The sequence below is a fragment of the Felis catus genome, chromosome D1 (assembly GCF_018350175.1).
Source record: "Felis catus isolate Fca126 chromosome D1, F.catus_Fca126_mat1.0, whole genome shotgun sequence".
Lineage (NCBI taxonomy): Eukaryota > Metazoa > Chordata > Mammalia > Carnivora > Felidae > Felis > Felis catus.
Genome location: NC_058377.1, coordinates 73,614,397 through 73,632,831, shown reverse-complemented (window position 1 = coordinate 73,632,831; position 18,435 = coordinate 73,614,397). Strand labels below are relative to the sequence as shown.

General features: G+C 51.5%; 2 protein-coding genes across 6 annotated transcripts in view; one reads left to right on the top strand and one right to left on the bottom strand.

Moving 5' to 3' along the window:
• OTOG (otogelin) overlaps positions 1-11,221 on the bottom strand; it is a 91,997-nt gene extending 80,776 nt beyond the window's left edge. Inside the window, exons 1-10 of the mRNA XM_023239728.2 lie at positions 10,974-11,221; positions 10,473-10,542; positions 10,244-10,304; positions 6,817-6,892; positions 5,793-5,885; positions 5,454-5,608; positions 3,009-3,127; positions 1,471-1,676; positions 507-637; positions 133-239 (exon numbers count right to left, since the gene is read on the bottom strand). Of these exons, the coding sequence (XP_023095496.2) occupies positions 133-239; positions 507-637; positions 1,471-1,676; positions 3,009-3,127; positions 5,454-5,608; positions 5,793-5,885; positions 6,817-6,892; positions 10,244-10,304; positions 10,473-10,542; positions 10,974-11,085 (1,130 nt within the window). The 5' untranslated portion in view covers positions 11,086-11,221. The remainder of the gene's footprint in view (positions 1-132; positions 240-506; positions 638-1,470; positions 1,677-3,008; positions 3,128-5,453; positions 5,609-5,792; positions 5,886-6,816; positions 6,893-10,243; positions 10,305-10,472; positions 10,543-10,973) is intronic.
• A 2,591-nt stretch (positions 11,222-13,812) lies between these two features.
• Positions 13,813-18,435, top strand: part of USH1C (USH1 protein network component harmonin) — a 47,893-nt gene continuing 43,270 nt past the window's right edge. For 3 of the 5 annotated variants that reach the window (XM_023239628.2, XM_023239625.2, XM_023239629.2), the window contains exon 1: positions 13,813-13,956. In XM_023239628.2, coding sequence (XP_023095396.1) covers positions 13,921-13,956 — 36 coding nt within the window. In that variant the 5' untranslated portion in view covers positions 13,813-13,920. Of the gene's footprint in view, positions 13,957-14,993; positions 15,395-16,972; positions 17,522-18,435 lie in introns of those variants that run through there. The other 2 variants (XM_023239626.2, XM_023239627.2) reach the window with 2 other exon arrangements.

Sequence of the window (18,435 nt, the reverse complement as noted above, 5' to 3'; positions counted from 1 at the left end):
GCATCTGTTGGGGCCTGGGATTATCAGGCTCAGTGGCCCACATGCTGAGACCACCCGCCCCCCCCGCCCCTCAGTACTGGGACAGGTCTCCCCACAGCCCAATACCAGCTCCAGTCCTGGTTGCCTACTCACTGGCAGAGGTCACTGGTACAGCTGGCTGTGAAGGGAAGAGGGCTGACGTAGGCATGGCAGGCATCAAAGGGGGGTCGCAGCAGCGCCTCGCACCGGTCGTACACACCCTAGGGAAAGAGCCAGGGGCCAGAGCTGGGAGCTGCCAAGGCCACTCACAGCCCTCTGACTTCACCCACCCCTACACAGAACCCCAATTTGAGGCCAAGGGAGAGAAAGAGGATGATGGAGGGAAAAGGGATGGGGCCATAGGCACAAACAACCCTGGGCTCCTGCAGCCAGTGACTTTGTAAGAGATAGACAGGAAACCTAAGCCAGACACTAGGATGAGGGGTAAGGGAAGGGTGGGGAGTAGGCATTCTCCCCAGGGTCCAGACCTGCATGGTTCCCGGGCTCTGCTGCAGACACGGTGGGCGAGGCAGGGAGGCAGTTGTAGGCCTTGGAGGCTGGTTGGGGGCTTGTTCCTGCCAGCTGTGCACAAACTCAGCCACATCGTCGGTCAGCTTCCCTGGAAGGGAGAACTAGCATGATCACAGGTGGGTGTGACAGGGGAGGAGGGGAGGAGCCGCACAGGGCTCTGAAGGAGGGCAGGTGGAGCCGAAGAGATACCAAAAGCGGACAAGGAGTTGAAGAACCCAGCCTCTTGGCTCCCATCCCAGTTTGCATTTCCCAACAGAGCCACTCTCCTGAAAAAGCTGGTGGTGATAGTCAAGAATACTCAAGAACCTGTAGTAGCTCCATACTCTCCAAACTCAGGGGGGGCAACTAGTATGTGAGCCTGGACAAGCTCTCTCCAAGCCTCAGTTTTGCCCTATGCGAAATGGGCAAATAATCCCCCACCATGGTATTATTGCCAGGACTGTAGGAGATGATGCGTGTTAAGTGTTCAGTATGTTGTGGGTGCTCAAAGGTGTCACTTCCCTTCTTGGGAAGGCCAGAGTCACCATGATTTGGCCCTGCATGCTTCACTTTTACTTCTTACCACTCCTCTATAGGTATCTTCAGCTCCCACGGGGCCCTTTCTCTTCCAGGCTCTCTCTGGCCTTCTGCTCCTGCCCCCATCCTACACTCACAGTGTGTGCTTAATATCCTACCTAGCAAAGTGCCCTTTAGATCCTTACACAACCCTAGTAGGAGTGGTCTTTATGACTCTTTTACCCACAAGGAAATGGAGGTTGAGTGGCCACACACTTGGTAGGAAGGGGCCCTGACCCCCCACTGGGTCTTTAGTACCATGGGTACTGCCCCAAGACCTCTCCCACCCTTCCCAGCCTGACCTCCACCCAACCTCCTCCCTACTTCCATCCAAACCCCTCGAAGGCCACTTGCCCTGCACCTCACCATAGCTGGTCACCAGGTCATCCTGAGGGTCAGCATTGTTGTTCCCACACAGCCCATGAGTCCAGCCCAGGAACTCTGGGCTCATCTTGATGTAGACGGCTGAGGCACCATCCCAGGCCAGCGTGAAGGCGGACTGATGCCGCACAAGGACGTAGCCAGCAAGCCTCTGCAGACTCACGCTCCCCATCACATGTGGCAGTTGGACTCTGCAGGGCACAGCCCAGAGCTTCTGGGTGTTCACATCACCCCCACTCACCCAGTCCCGTCACCAAAGGACCCGCCAGCCCCACCTGCAGGAACCATCATGTACCCAGCGCCTGCCTCGTCCACACGCAACTGGTACCATGTGAATCTGAGGCCCCCACTTTCCCCCCCTGACTTCCTGGGCATCTGAGGCCCACCATTAGGGAGAGATTCTTTTGTCTTCGGTGTTTAAAACTTGCTTTTTAAATTTGCAATTGCCCTGGCAGGGATAAATCTTAGAGTGTCTGAAGTTGCTAGATCCTTTCTCCTGGATGGGAGAAATGGTATAAGCGGACATTTACTTGTTTTGTGTGTTTGTTTGGGGCTTTTTTTTTGGTGGGGAGCAAGAAAGGCATAAGAAGAGAAAGAAGCTGAGGGATATGGAAAACTAGGAGTGGAAGAAAAGATGCAGAGCCATTGCAGTCCCAACCACATTCCCAGTTTTCCTGGGACGGGGTCTCCCAGCCAGTCTGGAATTTGGCAACTTTCAATCCACCAGAAAATCAGGAAAAGAAAATTAAAGAAGGGTCTAACCAGCCAAAACTGGTACCCAAAGATCCATATACCAATCTTTTCTTCACAGGAGAGACACCTGGGCTTTCAGGTTTACATTCAGCGCCAGAAACCTTGGTTACCCAGTTTCCAGATTTGAAGCAGGAAATGACAATGGGAGAAGGGTCATTGCAGGAAGACCCCTTCCCCCAACCCAGCAGCAACATGAAGTGACAGCAGATAGCAATGGAAGGAAAGGACAGTGAAGACAAGAGACAAGACAGATTTCAGAAAGAACCGTGGTCTGGACCATCTGGTGTGGGGGCAGAGAGTCCTTATTCCTCTGGTCCCAGGCATCCCTGATGTCCCAGCAAGATAAATAACATTGAAATGACCCTATGTCATCAGAGAAGGGTGACAGTGTGCTTAATATCTATTCAAGGAGGCTTGAACTACATATGATCCATTCACAAAGATTCCCTTAAAAATGTGAAAGAAAAGAATTGAGCATGCTTGTAGTGTTATACCCTCAACTTTATCTGGAAAATTCTGACTTGAATAACCACTGTCCGGGAAACCCACAGGGCGCTGAGTCTCCGAAAATCTTGAGGGACTCATCTTTCCACAAACCCAGCTGACTAGAAACCCGGCTGGCCTGCCAGTATGTTCCTGCTCTGACGGTGGAAACTGCTGTTTGCCCCTAGAAAACAATTTTCTTTAGGCTGGAGAAGAAAGGTACCCACCATCCCCCACCACTAGTGTCAGGGAGCAGGAGAGCTCAGGGCAGAAGGTGTTATAGTTACCTCACGCCTCCATGGGTGACCTCCTTGGCCAGACGGATCTCCTGCTCACCCGCAAAGAAGAGGCTGACAGACCTGGAGCAGGTGTAGGGGGAGGAGCCGCACTGCGGGTCGTTGTGCACCTGATTGGGGGGTTCAGAGGCCAGTGTGCAGGGCTCCCGCTACAGACCTGGCCCTGAGCTTCAGTTCTGAGCCCAGTGGCACCCTGTGGAGCTTCCACTAACGCCGATACCCTGCCCCCAGTGTGCCAAGCACCTTTCCTCTGTGATGTCTCCAGTCCCCGCAACGCCACTTGACCAGGAGATCAGAGCTATGATTATCTGCATCTCCCAGAGGGAGCAACTGATACTCAGAGAGGTGAAGTGATGAAGGTCACACACACACAGCCAGAATTCCAACTCAGGACTGAAGGTGAAATTTCAGGGCTCTTTCCAGTACACTGTGCTGTCTCCCTATTTCTGGATTTTTTGTTTTTTGCAATCCAGGTTTTCCCATCAGATTGAAAGCCAAAGTAAAGTATATGCTCACACAGTCTCACACACACACACACACACACACACACACACACACACACACACCCCTCACACATTCACAGGGTACTCTCAATACATACACTATAAACACACTCCTACCAGGACCCTGGCAGGCACAGTCTTGTCCTTCGCGGCACACATAGGCACACGTCACCCCTGTGCTGCCTGTTGCATACGCATCTCCTCTGTCCCCTCCTCAGACAGGACCCACCCCCCAAAGCAGGACCCAAGAGAAGGAGGAGAACTGAGCTCCCAGGGCTTAGGGAAGAGTATGAAAATGTTTCTTCCCGGTGTGGAAACTTCCCAGGAGTAAACCTTCCACTAGATTACTGTTAAATGTGTTTAAGCAGGCTGGAGTTATTTCATCTAGAAGTGGGGCCTGTGAAAACCACCTCACAATATAATTAAATTTTTCAAACTTTTGGACCATGACCCACGGTAGGAAATAGAAATGTATACATATATAAATAAAACAAAAGTTTTACAAAATAGTGTTTACTCCTATTCATGTGCAATGCATCCTTATATTTTCTTTCCTTTCTCTTTCTTTCTTTCTTTCTTTCTTTCTTCCTTCCTTCCTTCCTTCCTTCCTTCCTTCCTTCCTTTCTTCCTTCCTTTCTTCCAGTTGGGACTTATTAAGTTGATTTCATAATCCGCAAATGTGTGGCATCCCGTTAGTCTAAGTAATTGACACATACCCATCACGAAATGACAGTCATGAAAGATCCTGATGTGTGATACCAAAGCAGAGAGGGCAGAATTGCTCAGCCCATCCAGGCCATGATCCTTGGGGCAGGCCCTGGGCAGGTCTATGCCTGAGAGAGAAGGACACACCCAGCCAGCAGAGGGGTGACACTGAGCACTAGGATTTCCCCAAACTCCCAGCCTGCTGGCCCTAACTCAGTACTGACCGAGATGCCCCTCAGCAGAGCTGACTCCCCAAGTAGACTTTTCTCCAGATGGAGGTACTGACCAGTGCCTGAAGCTGATGCCCCACTCAACACAAGGAGCAAGCATGTAAATCAGGCCTGCCTGACAGTGAGTCTCAGACATGTGTTCATATACTAGACAAACTCTGACTGAGCACTAATCTGGGTACAAGGAACACCGAATGAGAAGACATGGTCCCTGCCTGGAAAGCTTATATCTGGTAGAGAAGACCAACCTGGAAACAGACCTTTGTGAGAAAAATGCACTGACAATGTAACCATGAATGCAGAACTTTGATTACACAGGGATTACACAGGCTCTCAGAAAAGCCCCTGAGCCAGCTTAGGTCAGCGCATCCAGAAGGGCTTCTTAGAGGCGGTAACTATGAACTGAGTCATCCAGGACCTGCCATTCCCTCTGAGGCACAGTGCTCTTTCTTATCTCAGATCTTTAGCACCCAAGTTCCCTTTACCTAGAACGTTCTCACATCCATCTTTTACCCCTGGGACCCTTCACTTGGCTAACTCCAATTCATTCATCAGTTCTCCACTTAAATGTCACTTCCTCCAGGAAGTCTTCCCTGATCATCATCCTTCCTAACGAGGAAGGTAGGTTTCCATCACGTGCTCTTCTAACATTTGGCGTTTCTCCTCTGAAGCACTCAGCTGTACTTGAGATGATTCATTTGATCTGAGGTCTACTGTAAGTTCTGTGAGGACAGAGACCACATCTGTGTTGTCGTCCACGAGGCCACCACCAAGCCTTGTGCCAGGAAGAGTACAAGTACGCACTTAATACCTAATGAGTGAGTGACTGAATCGTCACTGGCCAGAGGCATCCAGGAGTGGGTGGGTGAGAGAGGACTGTGGGGCCTGCATCTCCTTCCAGGTGTAGACTCTCTAACTCTCACACGGAGAGCCCAGGCCAGTACAACCCCCAGAGCCTAGTGGAAACTTCTAGATGGGCAGGGTAGGGAAGGCCTCACCTGGACTGAGAAAGTCTGCCCCTCGGGCTCATGGCGCCCCGCCAGGGTATAGCTGCCCTTCCCAGAGAGGTAGTAGTACAGGCCATCAAATGTCTCCACATGGTGCTGTCCCCATGCCCGGCAGATGCTGTCCCGCTCAGGGCCGGCATTGTACACTGTGCCAGAGAAGAGAGAACCTGTCCGTACAGTTGCAGTGGGCACCAAGCTAGAGGCCGGTGGGTTCCAGAGCTGGCAGAGAACCCCCACACACACCCCAGCCCAGGACCCCCAGGCCTCAGGCCCTCAAGCTCTCCCTGTACCCGGGGCCAATCCCAGGGGTGGGAGGGAGCCCAGACCCACCCATCTGGCAGCGTGGCCCAGTGGCATTGAAGCGTCTGCAGTCACAGAAGGCTGGGTACACACACTCGCCCCCGTTGAAGCAGGAGAACAAGTCTGCATGGGAGACACAGAAGGCACCTCCCCATTGAGCCGAGATTGGCAAAACCCAGTGATACAGCACCTCCCTCGTGCCAGGGCGCCAGACCCAGCACTCCCAGAGCTGCCCAGAACTCAGATCCCACCACAGGTAGCCCCAACATTCCTCAGTAGCTAGCTCTAATGGGGGCACAAGTAGGATGCCTCAAACCTGGCTGGCTGTCTCCCTCCCTGACAGACAGGGGGTGTGGGGTCTCAGAGTACCTGCCCTCAGCATGCATCAGGTGGCCCCCAGACTGGCTCCACCTGGGCCTTCAGCTCCCTGTGCTAAAAGTTCCTGGCTACCAGACAAGGCAGGCAGACTGAGAGTCTGGAGCATGTGGAGTGCCCAGAGATCTTCAAGTACCATTTTCCTCCCTTTCCTTATGCCTAGGGGAAGAGGCCTAAGCATGAACCAGGGAAGGGGGAGATGCCTCACATTTGGAATACAGTAGACAGAAAGGCCACAGAGGAAAAGAAAACAAAGTAGAGCAGAGTGTGGTGAAGGCAGGAGCCATGATGCAAGACAAAGGGCCACAGACACAGGACAGGGTAAAGGTAGAGGCCACAGACACAGGGCAGGGTGAGGGGAGAGGCCGCAAAAACAGGGTGAAGTGGGAGGGGGAAATAACCACTAAACAAGGAAACACAATCTCACTAGCATCAGATAGTGTGAGAGAGAAAAGCCACAGGGCCATGGTCGTAAGAACAGGACACTGCAGAGGAAGCTCTCCTCAGCCAGGAAGGAGAAAGCAAAATGGAGTTGGAGACCGGGGCTGGAAAAGGTGGAAAGACACCCCTTTCTGGGGAAAAAAGGTCACAAGAGGCCCTGAAGAAAGCCTGCCCTGCCCTCACAGGTTTCCCTGCGGGCCAGGGCCTTCCCATGGGCTGCAGGGAGGGGGCCACTTACAAGATGGTGCACATTTGGCCCGATGGAGCCGTCTTTCCCAAGAGGACATGGCCAAGGAGTCCAGGACTTCAGCCCCCTTTTCAAAACAGAAGGAAGAGAACTCGGTCAAGGGTTGATGTCAGGGAGGGACCTCCTAGGGGTCATGCCCCTTCCTGTCCATCACCTGGAGGAGGAGATGCCCTGCCCCTCAGTGCCCCCAACCAGCCCACCTCTGTAGGCCCACTTCTGAGAGGTCTGGAACACAGAACTCTCAGGCCTACCCTAGAGGAGTGAAGGCTGTTTTTTACCCTCCAAGGTGGCATCTCGGTGGCCCGAACACAGTTCCTCCGCTCCATGCTCCAATATCCCCCGGCCTCCACTCCTTTCTTCTCTCCCTCCCAGCCCAACACAAAACCCCCTTGTCTGGAGAACAAATACTCACCACAGAAACCACATGAGGCAGACCGAGGAAACAAAGGCAGCCCCTCTCCCCAGGTCAGGGGAACATCTCACCCCATCCTCCACTCCAACCTTCCACACAGGTCACCACCCACCATCCTCAGAATGCAGCTCCAAGCAAGGATTTTCCCTGATACCATAAATCTGGGGAGGCCACAAGCAAAGAGAGCCGAGAAATCCTATCTTCCAGACCAGAAATCCCAACACGTGGTCTCTCAAGATATAAACCACCTAAAATTCGAACTGTCCCAAACATCAGATGTATTCAGTCACCACACGGCTAGCTGACTTGGACACCTGACTTCCTGGACCCTAGTGTGAGGTGTCTCATGTCACCTGGGACTGGGGTCCTGGGTGCAGCAGGCTCCTCACCTCTCAGAGCCCTGGGTTCCCCATTTGTACAGCTTCCCAGATCTCATGTTCTTGATCCCAGGGCCAACCAGGCACCAACCACACTGTGGGTATTTCTCACGTGTCTTCCTCCCTCGTTGTCATCTCTGCATCCTCAAACAGAATCCCCAGCCTCCGGCCAAGGACTCAGACAGAACCCTTGGTCCCTGGAGCCCAAGCTCAGTTCTTTGCTCCTCCTTGGCAGGCCCAGTCTCTCTACCTCATCCCTGGGCACTCCCTCCCTCCCTTTTCACCATCTTGCTAACCCCTGGAAGATTACCAGTCCCTCCCTGGCCAGGTTTCAGTGTTCTTGTCCCACGTTGGCCCCTGGTTCCCAGGTCCTCCCTGGCTCTCCTTACCCTCCAGACCCAGCCAGAGCCCCAGGAGTCAGGCTTCCCACCATGGTCGTAATCAATCTCACAGGGCCTCGGAGACCATGGGAAAAACGATCACCATCAGCATCCCATAGGCCCTGAAGAGCTCTTAATGAAGCCTGGTCTTTGTGTCTTTCCACTCCTAGCCCCCTCCTCAGATGTGGCTCCTGAGATCAGTGTTAATGAAGGTAAGATAGCCAGTGCTTGCAGTGCAAGGCCATTTTCTGGAAAACATTTTAAATCTTGCCCAAATGATTCGTCTTCAGTATAGATCAGAAGTTCTTAATCATTTTGATGCCAAGGACCCTTTTGACAATCTAGTGAAGCTTATCAACCCATTCTCAGAATAATGTCTATAAATGCATAAAATAAAACAGAAGATTACAAACATACCGATTATATTGCAATACAGTTACAAAAATATTTTATAAAAATGATTAATAATATTTGTGCTTGTTTATTAATACATTAAATAGCAAGATAGCAGCAGGTCTTAACATTGCCAGAGTTTGGAAGTAGTGAGTTTACATGAGACCTGGAAATATCAACAACTGTAAGGTGATATGAAAATATATGTGATTTCTACTGGTGACAGTCACAGACACTGCTATTGCTGCATTGTGGTTTGTAGCCTGTAGTAATAATTAAAGGGGATGCTAAATTTCAGTTAAATTGAGGATCCTGTGAATAACAATGTGAGTTTTTTTCCCCATCCTGGTCTATACCCTCAATTCTCTGGAGAATGGCTGAGTTCTACAGGAATGTGGCAGTATTGAAGTAAAGGTTGGCTGACTGCTGGTCTGGGACCTCCACCCTTACCGATGAGATTATTCCAGGCAAAAGCCCTCGAAGGATCCCCAGGTTCACTTTCTAGCTAATGACCTCATTCTCCCACTCCCACTGAATAGCTTTAAAGGAGGGGCATTCCAACCCCTTATTTGCTCTAAGGAATAATGTGAGAAACCTACTGGACTTGGCTGATCCAGAAACTTCCCAGAGGAAAACAGAGGGAGGCTTACCCTAGAATCTGTTAAGGAAGGAAGCCGGCCAGTGGAATGAGGTGCTTGGGTAAGGATAATTTTCCCCACTAAAACACAGGGATTCCTGGAGTTCTGGGGGGCATTCATGTTGTGGGGAAACAGGCTCCACCAGGAGACCTTGTTTCACCTGCTTTCGGGGGCCCCGGCAGGTCATCCTTGATTTCATCTTATATAAAAAGAGTAACAACATTGTCTTTCAATTCAAACTGCATCTGGCCGTGATTCTAAAACTTGGGGCCTGGAAAAGTGGGCAGACAGAAATAAAAAGCCTAGATAATCCACACCTTACAGAATGAGCATGCCATCCTCCTGCCTTGGGGGTCTTCATTCATTTCTATTTCCAAAAGACAGGTATTTGGGGCACATTGTTTTCTATTATAAACAATCCTCCCCAACCTGCTGGCCAAGGAGCCACAAAGAGCTGATCCCGAAGGCCAAGGTGCATGAGTTGAGGTTCAAGATCCTCTGTGGGACCTGGCTATGGGTGGGCTGGATTTGTAACATGTCTGTAGTTGGAGAAAAGACACATGCAGGACAGGATTGAAAAGAGAACCTGAGTCGCCTGATCCAGAGACCAAAAAAAATTGGCAAAGGGGGAAAACAAACTACCACCTATCCTGAAAGCATGGAGGACCCCAGGAGGGTGGGCAACAGATTATGGTGCAGACTCAGAGGATAATAGTTTGGGGCTCCCTTTCCCAACCAACCCTTCCTCACAAACCCCACCGAGTAGCCCGATTTTCGTCTCTCCTCTCTAGGTATCCTTGCTGGAGCATGGCTCAAGATATGGAGTGGGGCCTCTTACAGGGCTTTGTACTTTCCCAGACCAGGCAGGGAGGAGAGAACTCAACTCACCTAAACCCTCACCTTCTTGCTGTCACCCCAGGACGGGGGAGAGTTCAGCTATGTCCTGATTGCATCTTAGTGCCCTCCTCCGCAAACAAAACAAAACAAGACCAAAACCAAACTGAGCTGACTACAGGGTCCCAAGAGATTAGGAAAGTGGGACTAGAGCCATCTCGTAAATTTGCACACTTCAGATGTATACTAGGAACACTGTTTGTTTCCTTCCAAATAACTGCAGAGACAACCTTCCTGCAGCCTACAGAGCTCCCTGCCAGCCCCAGTCCCAGAGAGAAATAAGCCCCTGCCCAGTGAAGACCCCTTCCCCAGGCCTCCTCTTACCTGGCCTCCTATCACTGTTGTAGCATCCTCTATGGCAAGGGTCACCTCCTGAGAGCTGTGGCTAGATGAGAAACAAGTCTAACATGGGCGAGGGGATAGTAATGGGCCATACATCCCCACCACCTCCAAGCCTCCCCCCTACCCTCTGTGCTAAAACCCTGGGGTCATCCATACTAGAAACAAAGATGGGAGCCGCGGATGCAGCAGCCACAGGCTTGCTCTTACTCACCTGGGATCCCGGGCAGGCTCGGGCTGCAGCACTGGATTGCCCTGGGCTGTGGGTGCTGTAGGGGCTGCGGCTGGGAAGGGGGATTGCTTTCCACTCAAGCCAGGCCTCTCTTTGTTGGGTCTCCCACCACCTATCCTCCCACCTGCTAGGAAGCCTCTTCTGCATCCCCCCATTCTCTCTCCCTACAGACTTCAATCCTTTCTCCCTCTCTCTGACGACCTCTCTTACAAGGGTCTCCTCCCTCTTTCCTCCTACTCTCTGTGCCCCAGTTCTCTCTAGCTCCCCACCTGGGGGCTCTTCCATCCTACCTAACTTGGGACCCATTCCCCTGGCTGTCGCCGGCCTCTTTTTCCTTCCGCGCCCCCTCCGACCCTCTCCTTGGCCGTGGCCCTGCCCTCCCTCAAACCTCTTTTCCCTCCCTCTCTGAAACCTGCCCAGAGGCCGGTTTTCCTAAAGGTTCCCCCCGGCCCCTGGCCTCCCCTAGCCCACACCCTTTCTCACCGAGAGCCTGCACCCTCAGGGACGGGCCCGTTGGCTCACCCCAGGGCAGCGAGACGCAGGCGAGTAGCAGGCAGAGCGCGGGCGCGGGGGCAGGCGGGGCCGGGGCCCCCATAGGGGCGCAAGGGGACTGGGAAGCCTGAACGCAGGATCCGGAGCTCGAGTGTCTGTCCCGGCGAACGCAGGGTCACATCTCCACTCGGCGACCGCAGTCCCTCTCACTCCCTGGTCTGAAGGTTCCCCTGGCCCCTCCTCCCAGGCGCTGGGCTCCTCCCGGAGCTAGAGTGACAGGACTGCCCCGCTCATTACCATAATTTAGGCGCCAGATCTCAGCCCAGCCTTTGCCCCACATGACCTGTGGCTGCCCCTCCCCAGGGGAGGCTGGATTCAGATCACTAAGCCTTAAGTCCCCCGGTGGGGCAAGGAGATAGCAAGTGCAGCCCCCAACATCCCTTACCCTTCAAAGATCCCCAACTCAGAAACCTGGGTTTTGGAAAGCCCTTCCACCGGACACCCAAGATGCTTGTGTGAGTCTGGTCTTCCACTCTCTTTTTACAGAAGCCCTGGGACATGCCACTCGGTGGTCCGTTGTCAGTATCAGAATCAAACCTGCAGAATCCTAGCCTATGCTCCTACCACTCACCATTACAACTTCCTGGCTCCCCAAGTCCCTACTCTACCTGTTCTGAGCACCTCTAGGGAATGAATCATGACTTAGTCCTCTGTATGTCCAGCACTAGTTCAGGCCCCAGCTCAGAAAATGTTGACCGAATGACAGAAGTGCCTCACACTCCCATATTATTGATCCCACCAAGGCCAAACTTTAACAACAACATACAAAAACAAACAAATAAAAACACTTTAATTTTGAACAAGATATACTCCCTCTAAAAGGAATTGTTTAACGTTGGAAATGTGGGCTTGGCAGCCTTGGGAACCTGTGTATCACTCCCTTGGCTAACTAAGTGTCGGAACACAAACCAGATGCAAGTCTTGCAGAAATTATGATGATAATGGTGGTGGTGGACTCAGTATATAAACTTGGGATGCATTCATTTATTCATCCATTGAACAAATTTGTTGAGCATCTATTTCTTACCACACCTTGTTCTGGGAATATAGTGGGAAATAAAGCACACATCCCCACAGAGAGTATTTGGAGCTGTAGGCATAGATGAGAAGAAGAGGAGGGAATCAAAGATGGAGCCTTAAGGAACCCTGGTTAGGGAATGGGTGAAGACAAAACTTGAAAAGGAACATTCACAGGAGAGGAGAGACAGGACTTAGTGCTGTCCTCAAAACCAAAAGATAAAGCATTTAAAGAAGGAGAGAGTCTGTGGGAGTGGTGGTCATGGAAAACGACTGAGGTGGCCAGTGGACTGCATTCCCCTTGTAAGGACATTTGCCACTTTGCCTGGATTCTATGAAATAACAGCCATATGACTTAGTTAACAGATGTAGAAAATCAACAAAGTAAGTTAAAGGAGAATATATTTCATGTGTCTTTCCTGGACCTTTGAAAATCCCACAAGTCTTCACCTTTTATCTCTGCCTTAACTAGTTAATACTAAGGTGAGAACATGGATAATATTTCAAGCTTCTTCTCCAGGAAGGATTTATATCCTAAAGTAGGCAATAATTTAGCTCAAATAAAAACAAGTCTGTTGGCAAAGCTTCAGCCATTGGGGATAAGATGAAAAGGAGGGGGGTCTTTAGGTGTCCCTGAAGTTATGATTATAAGTGGTTCAGTATTTTGGGTTGCTGTCCATCTCCCTGTTCCCTGCTCCCTGACATGGTGCACACAGATCAGGCTCCCACCATGGGTTAAATCCAGGCACAAGCTCCAAGATTAAAGGTCCCACTCACTCTCATTCACACCTATTTTTATCACCTCTTTCCTAATCCACTCTTTCCTCTCAGTTTGTCCCAGGCTTGATTCATCATTGTCTTTGCACCCCAGCCCTAGACCTAGGAGTTGAGCGAACTTTGGCTGAATAAATCAAATGAATCAGATGGGGTCTGGGCCCTGGGTAAAGGTCAGCAGTAAATCAGGATGTCACTGCCAGGCCCGTCCATGCCTCAGTGAGCGTGTGTGTGTGTGTGTGTGTGTGTGTGTGTGTGTGTGTGTGTGTTTGGAGTGAGGTTGGGCTAGGGATGTGGGATGGAAAGTTGGTTCGGGAGGGGCACTGCCACCCACTGGTTCAGGCCTCTGTGAGCCTCATAAGACCCAGACTGAAGGGATTCACAGATCAAAGATTTCTTCCTAATGGGAATAAGCCCATGGAGGAGGCCTTATAGAATTACGCTGGAGGTGAGATGCCTGGCAGTGGGTGAAAGCCTCAGGAGTGCACGAATGTGCCTCTATTTGCGCATCCATTGATTATCCCTACCCACTGATGTGAGTCTCAGGACCTCCACAAAAAAGTAGTCTGACCCCCCCAAAAAAGTCTCAAACCTCCCCAGACCTCCTGAGATCCTCTCCCTCAATTGCTTTTGTTTGGGGGAGCACAAGGTCTCACTGGCAGTGAGTGACAGGGTTGAGATTCTGTCTAACTCCAGTTCTGCCTAACATCAGATAATAAAGAACAAAACAACGCACATTCGTTGAAGACTCACTAACTATCACGGTCTATTTAAACTCCCTACACCCGTGTAGATTTCATCGAACCCTCCAAGGGGAGGGCCAGCATCGAGTTCAATCACCGCCGCCACCACAACATACACACAGTCGGGGACATTTGCTCCGGAGGGCGTCGGTGGGAGGCGACGAGCTTCCGGACAGGTGTTCTGGAAGGCCCAGCGGCCCCGCCCAGGCCCCGCCCCTCCGCGCCCAGGCCACGCCCCCACCGCTCCCAGGGCTGCCGGATCTCGTTGCGGCTCCTTGCCGGCTTGGGGCCGCCAGGCATCCGAAGTAGCGAGTTGTGTGGCGACGCTGCGATCTGGCCCAGCCATGGACCGGAAGGTGGCTCGAGAGTTCCGGCACAAGGTCAGAGCTTTTTAGGGGCCCCTAAAGCGTCCAGGACTCCGGAGTCCTGGACAGGGTGAGTGGGGGATTGTCAGACCGAGTGCCACCCCTCCCTTTTCCAGCCCGGACTTAGAGCTGTGGATGCACTGGGACCCGTGAGAGTCGTTTGATTTCCAGCTGGGATCCCCAGTGAAATAAGGGAGGGGACACTAGGACTCCAGGTGTGGGAACCCATAAACCGATCTCCAGAAAGTGCCCTTTCTCCTTCTGCTCTCCAAGGGTGGGAACTTCTCTGGGGTTGGAATTCCTTCCAGCCTTGGCCTGAGGACAGGATGCTTCTCTGACATGCCCCATAGTCAGTCCCCCAGCTCCTAGTGCCCCAAGCTCAGGGCTGTTGGAGCATATGGAGAGGGTATGGTACAGTGTCTGAGAGGTGAGAATTAGTGGGAAGGAAAACTGGTCATCTCTCTCTGTCCTTTGACCTCAAAACATGAGTTAGAAGCACTTTAGGGAGCCTTTCCCCACTTCAGGGCGCCTTCCTCCACTTCAGGGCATATCTTAGAGCCTGAGAAGCAAGCCCCTGGCACTGACAAGGGGGCAGTGGGAGGAAGGGAGGAGGTACGGAGAGTCAGCCAGACTCTTCAGACGGAGCTATATCTCCCCTGGTGTGTCCCAGTAAGGGACATCAAGGATGGTTCAGGATTCTCAGGCCCTCACAGAAAGGGGCTGGATTTCGCCCAGGGCATTTCCAGAACTGTTTCCAGAGCTGTGTGGGAGTTGCTGAGGTCCTGAGACCAGAGAGGACCATTGGAGGTAACCCAGCAGACCTCCCCACTAAGACTTAGGATGCTTCAGAGCCCAAGGGTGAAGCCAGGGGTATCTGGAGCCACCCACAGGCTTTGCCTGAGGGACAGGTGACTCTGTGCCCTGAGGCCATCACAGAGCCCAATGGGGCAGTGTCTTTAGACCAGGCCAAACCTCTTCCCAGGCCTGAGGGAGGAGAGCTCAGGTAGGCAAAGTCAGGGTGCTTAACCCCTCTCTCCTCACAGAGAGGCCCAGGGAGCCAGAGGAGCCAGCCAATGTAGAGGCCACAGGAGCTAAGGGCCAGGGGGACTCATTCAGTTAATAAATGTATTTGGAGTACCCACTCAGTGCCAGACCTCATCTGTGCCCTCACATTGCTGGCTGCACAAGCAGGAGGCAGACCCTATGTTAATAATTACCCACGACTGGGTGCTGAGTGTTGGGATCAAGGTTTGGTGGGAGTACGAAGGAGGAAGCTCACACTGGCAGAAGTCTCCTAAAAAAGAGGGCTTGGGTATTCTAAGGATGAGAGATAGCTGGAAATTCAGCAGGAGTTTGAGGCTGGCAACTAGCAAGGGGAGCATGAAACTGTTCACCAGTGCATCCTGTTGTGCAGAGACGTGAGGGGAGAAATTTCAGCCGCAGGGGACATTTGGTGAGTGTGGATTTCAGGCAACCCACTTCAAAGGAGCACAGCCTCTCATCCCCACCGCAAGGCTCAGGCTTGAATTTCAGTTTCCTGCCCCTGAGCAGAAAGTAATGTCAGGTCCTCTTTTGCCTCTTCCCTGTGGGTACTATCTTTGCCTCTCTTTCAAGAATTACCTATGGAGTCCCTGATGTCTGACTTGCCCTGGAGTTAGCCCCTGTTTCTCTTCACCAGGGCCTGCAGGTCCCAAAGGACTTCGGGTCTTCGTGTTTCCATTGCCCTGCTCTTCCTCATCACAAGAGTCATTACCTATTTATGCCCCTGTGTGTGCAGGCGGGGCCGGCGCCATGTGGGCAAGGCCTAGGCTGGACTTTGTGCTCTGCAGCCTCCAAGACGGCAGGAGCCTTCCCCTCCCAGGTTGAGATCATCTAGGAACTAGGGAGAGAGGACAAAGCAGCAGAGGATACAGATGGGGGCGCACAGCCATACTGGGTGAAATTTACAGCTTCTGTTGATTGTTTTCTAGGTGTCCCTTCCTTAGTGCTGTAGTGCAAATTTACCCCTTGGGAATGGTTTGTAATGGAAATCTTTATCTGTTGGGAGTAGCACTAAAAGTGGTATATTGTCATGGAAAGTGCTGTGTGGCCTTGAGCAAGTTATTAACCTCTCTGTGCTTCAGTTCTTTGATTTGTTAAATGAAGATAACAATAATATTTGCCTACTAAGGTTCTTGTGAGTGTTGGGTGAGATCTACACGGGTGTAGGGAGTTTAAATAGACTGTGATATTTAGTGAGTCCTCAACAAATGTCCACTGTTGTTGTCTATTATATGAAGTTGGGCAGAACTAGGGTCAAATCTCAACCCTGTCACTCACCGCCAGTGAGACCTTGGGCAAGCCATTTAATCTCACTGAGTTCTAGTTTCCTCGGCTATGAGATGAGGTTCACAGTGCTTACCACACTGGACAGTTAGGATTAAATAAGAATTCAAGCACTGGCTACTCTGGACCTGTGGTAACCATTTGGTCCATGGCCACCTGCAGATACCTGCAGAGCATCCTGTTGGATGAGCCAGCAGGCTCCAGGCTATTGAGTAGAGTCCCTTTCTCTGGGCTTGTGCAGTTTCCCAAGGACATCAGCAGTACTTGCATGCCCTTCCCAGTCACCACCTTGGGCCGGGATACCAAGGAGAGGGAAGGGGAGCATCAGAGACCAAGTAAGCCTCATCCCCGGAGAACCAGATTTTCAAAAGAAGGCTGTCCTTCTGCTCACTGTGCCTGCATGTTGGAGGAACTTGGTTACTCATTTGCTCAAAAAGTTTTTATTGCCTGTTCAGTAATCATTCATTTATGGATGTCTGTAGTGTACCCTGCTGAGGCCAGGCCCCTGGGGGCAGGAGGAAGGGGATCAATAAGAAGGTCAGAAAGGCCCCCTGCCTTCCAAAGTTTTACTAATCATTCATGCAGTAAACATTGACTGAGCTCCTAATATATGCCCAACATTACTCTAACCATTGAATAATAAAACAAAGTCCCTGGCTCCTTAGTACACTCTAGTGGGGAAGACAGACAGTTAACAAGTAAACCAATACAAGTATCATACAATGCAAAGTAGTGATACATGTCATGGAAAAAATAAACTAGGATGAGAGGACAGAGAGCAACTAGTTGGTTGTCAGGAAGGCCTCTCTGAAAAGGTGATATTTGAACAGACATCTAGAAAGAAGGGAGGAAAGGAGCCATTCCAAGGAGTGAAAGAACTTGCAAGAATATTCCAAGAGGAGGGAACAGTAAAATACAAAGGCCCTGAAGCCTTTAGGAACAGCAGGGAGGGTGGTGTTTCTGAGAGGAATTACAAATTAAAGAGTAATGGGTGATGAATTAGAGTGGGGTGGGGGCCTGTAGACCAGGGTCAGGACTTCGGGTTTTGTTCTCAGAGTGATGAGAAGCCAGCAGGGGAGTGACACGACTGCCTTGCACCTTACACGAGGGATTGTTCTGAGTGCTGGTAGAGAGCAGACTGAAGGGGCCAGGCGTGGAAGGGGGACCCCAGGCAGGAGGCTCCTACAGCAGCCCAGGCCAGAGGTGGGGGCTTGGACTAGCATGAGGAGCAGTCAGACCCCGGACATGAGAAAAGGTAGACCCAGTGGGTTCTGGTGATGGGTGGCTGTGGGTGTGGAGAGGGAGGCATCAAAGGGGAGTCTACATTTTGGGAGGAGCAGCATTTTGGTGGGGACAAGATGGGAGGTGGTGGAAACCAAGAGTTCCATTTTGAACGTTGTAAGTTTGAGGTGCCTGTTCAAGCATTAAGTAGAGAGGTGACAAAGAAGGCCAGGAGCTCTGGGAGTCTGAGGATGGGGGGAGAGGTCTGTGCTGGAGATAAGCTGCAGTGAGTCCTTGAGGAATAAATGGTAGCTCAACCTCTGAAACTGATGAGGTGACGTAGGGACACAGTGAAGAGGAAAAGAAGACCCAGGACTGCACCAGGGCACCCCAACCTTTGGAGGAGAGGAAGAGAGGAAGGAACAGCAAGTGAGGTAGGAGAGGCAGGGGAAGAGGGCATGATCAGGTGTGCCAAGCACTGGGTCAGATGCCACCAACTAGGGGCGCCTGGGTGGTGCAGTGAGTTAAGCATTCAGCTCTTGATCTCGGCTCAGGCCGTGATCTCATGGTTCATGAGTTTGAGCCTCGCGCTGGACTCTGCACTGGTGGGGGGGGAGCCTGCTTGGGATTCTGTCTCTTCTTCTCTCTGCCCCTCCCCTGCTTGTTCTCTCTCTCTCTGTTTCTCTCAAAAGAAATAAATAAACTCTAAAAAATTTAAAAATGGAAACAAATGCCACCAACTAGCCAGCAAGACACAGGTGTCTTGAAAGGATGAAGAATAATAAAACAAGAACCAAATATACCCAGTACTACCCAGGGGTAGTGCTCTGAAGGCCTGGGGAGAAGTGTGGCTGGATCCATTCATTCCAGCAACATTTATGGAGTGCCCACGGCCTGCTAGCTGCTGAGAATATAGAATCTGTGTTCATTTACTTAGTTCTGGTCAAC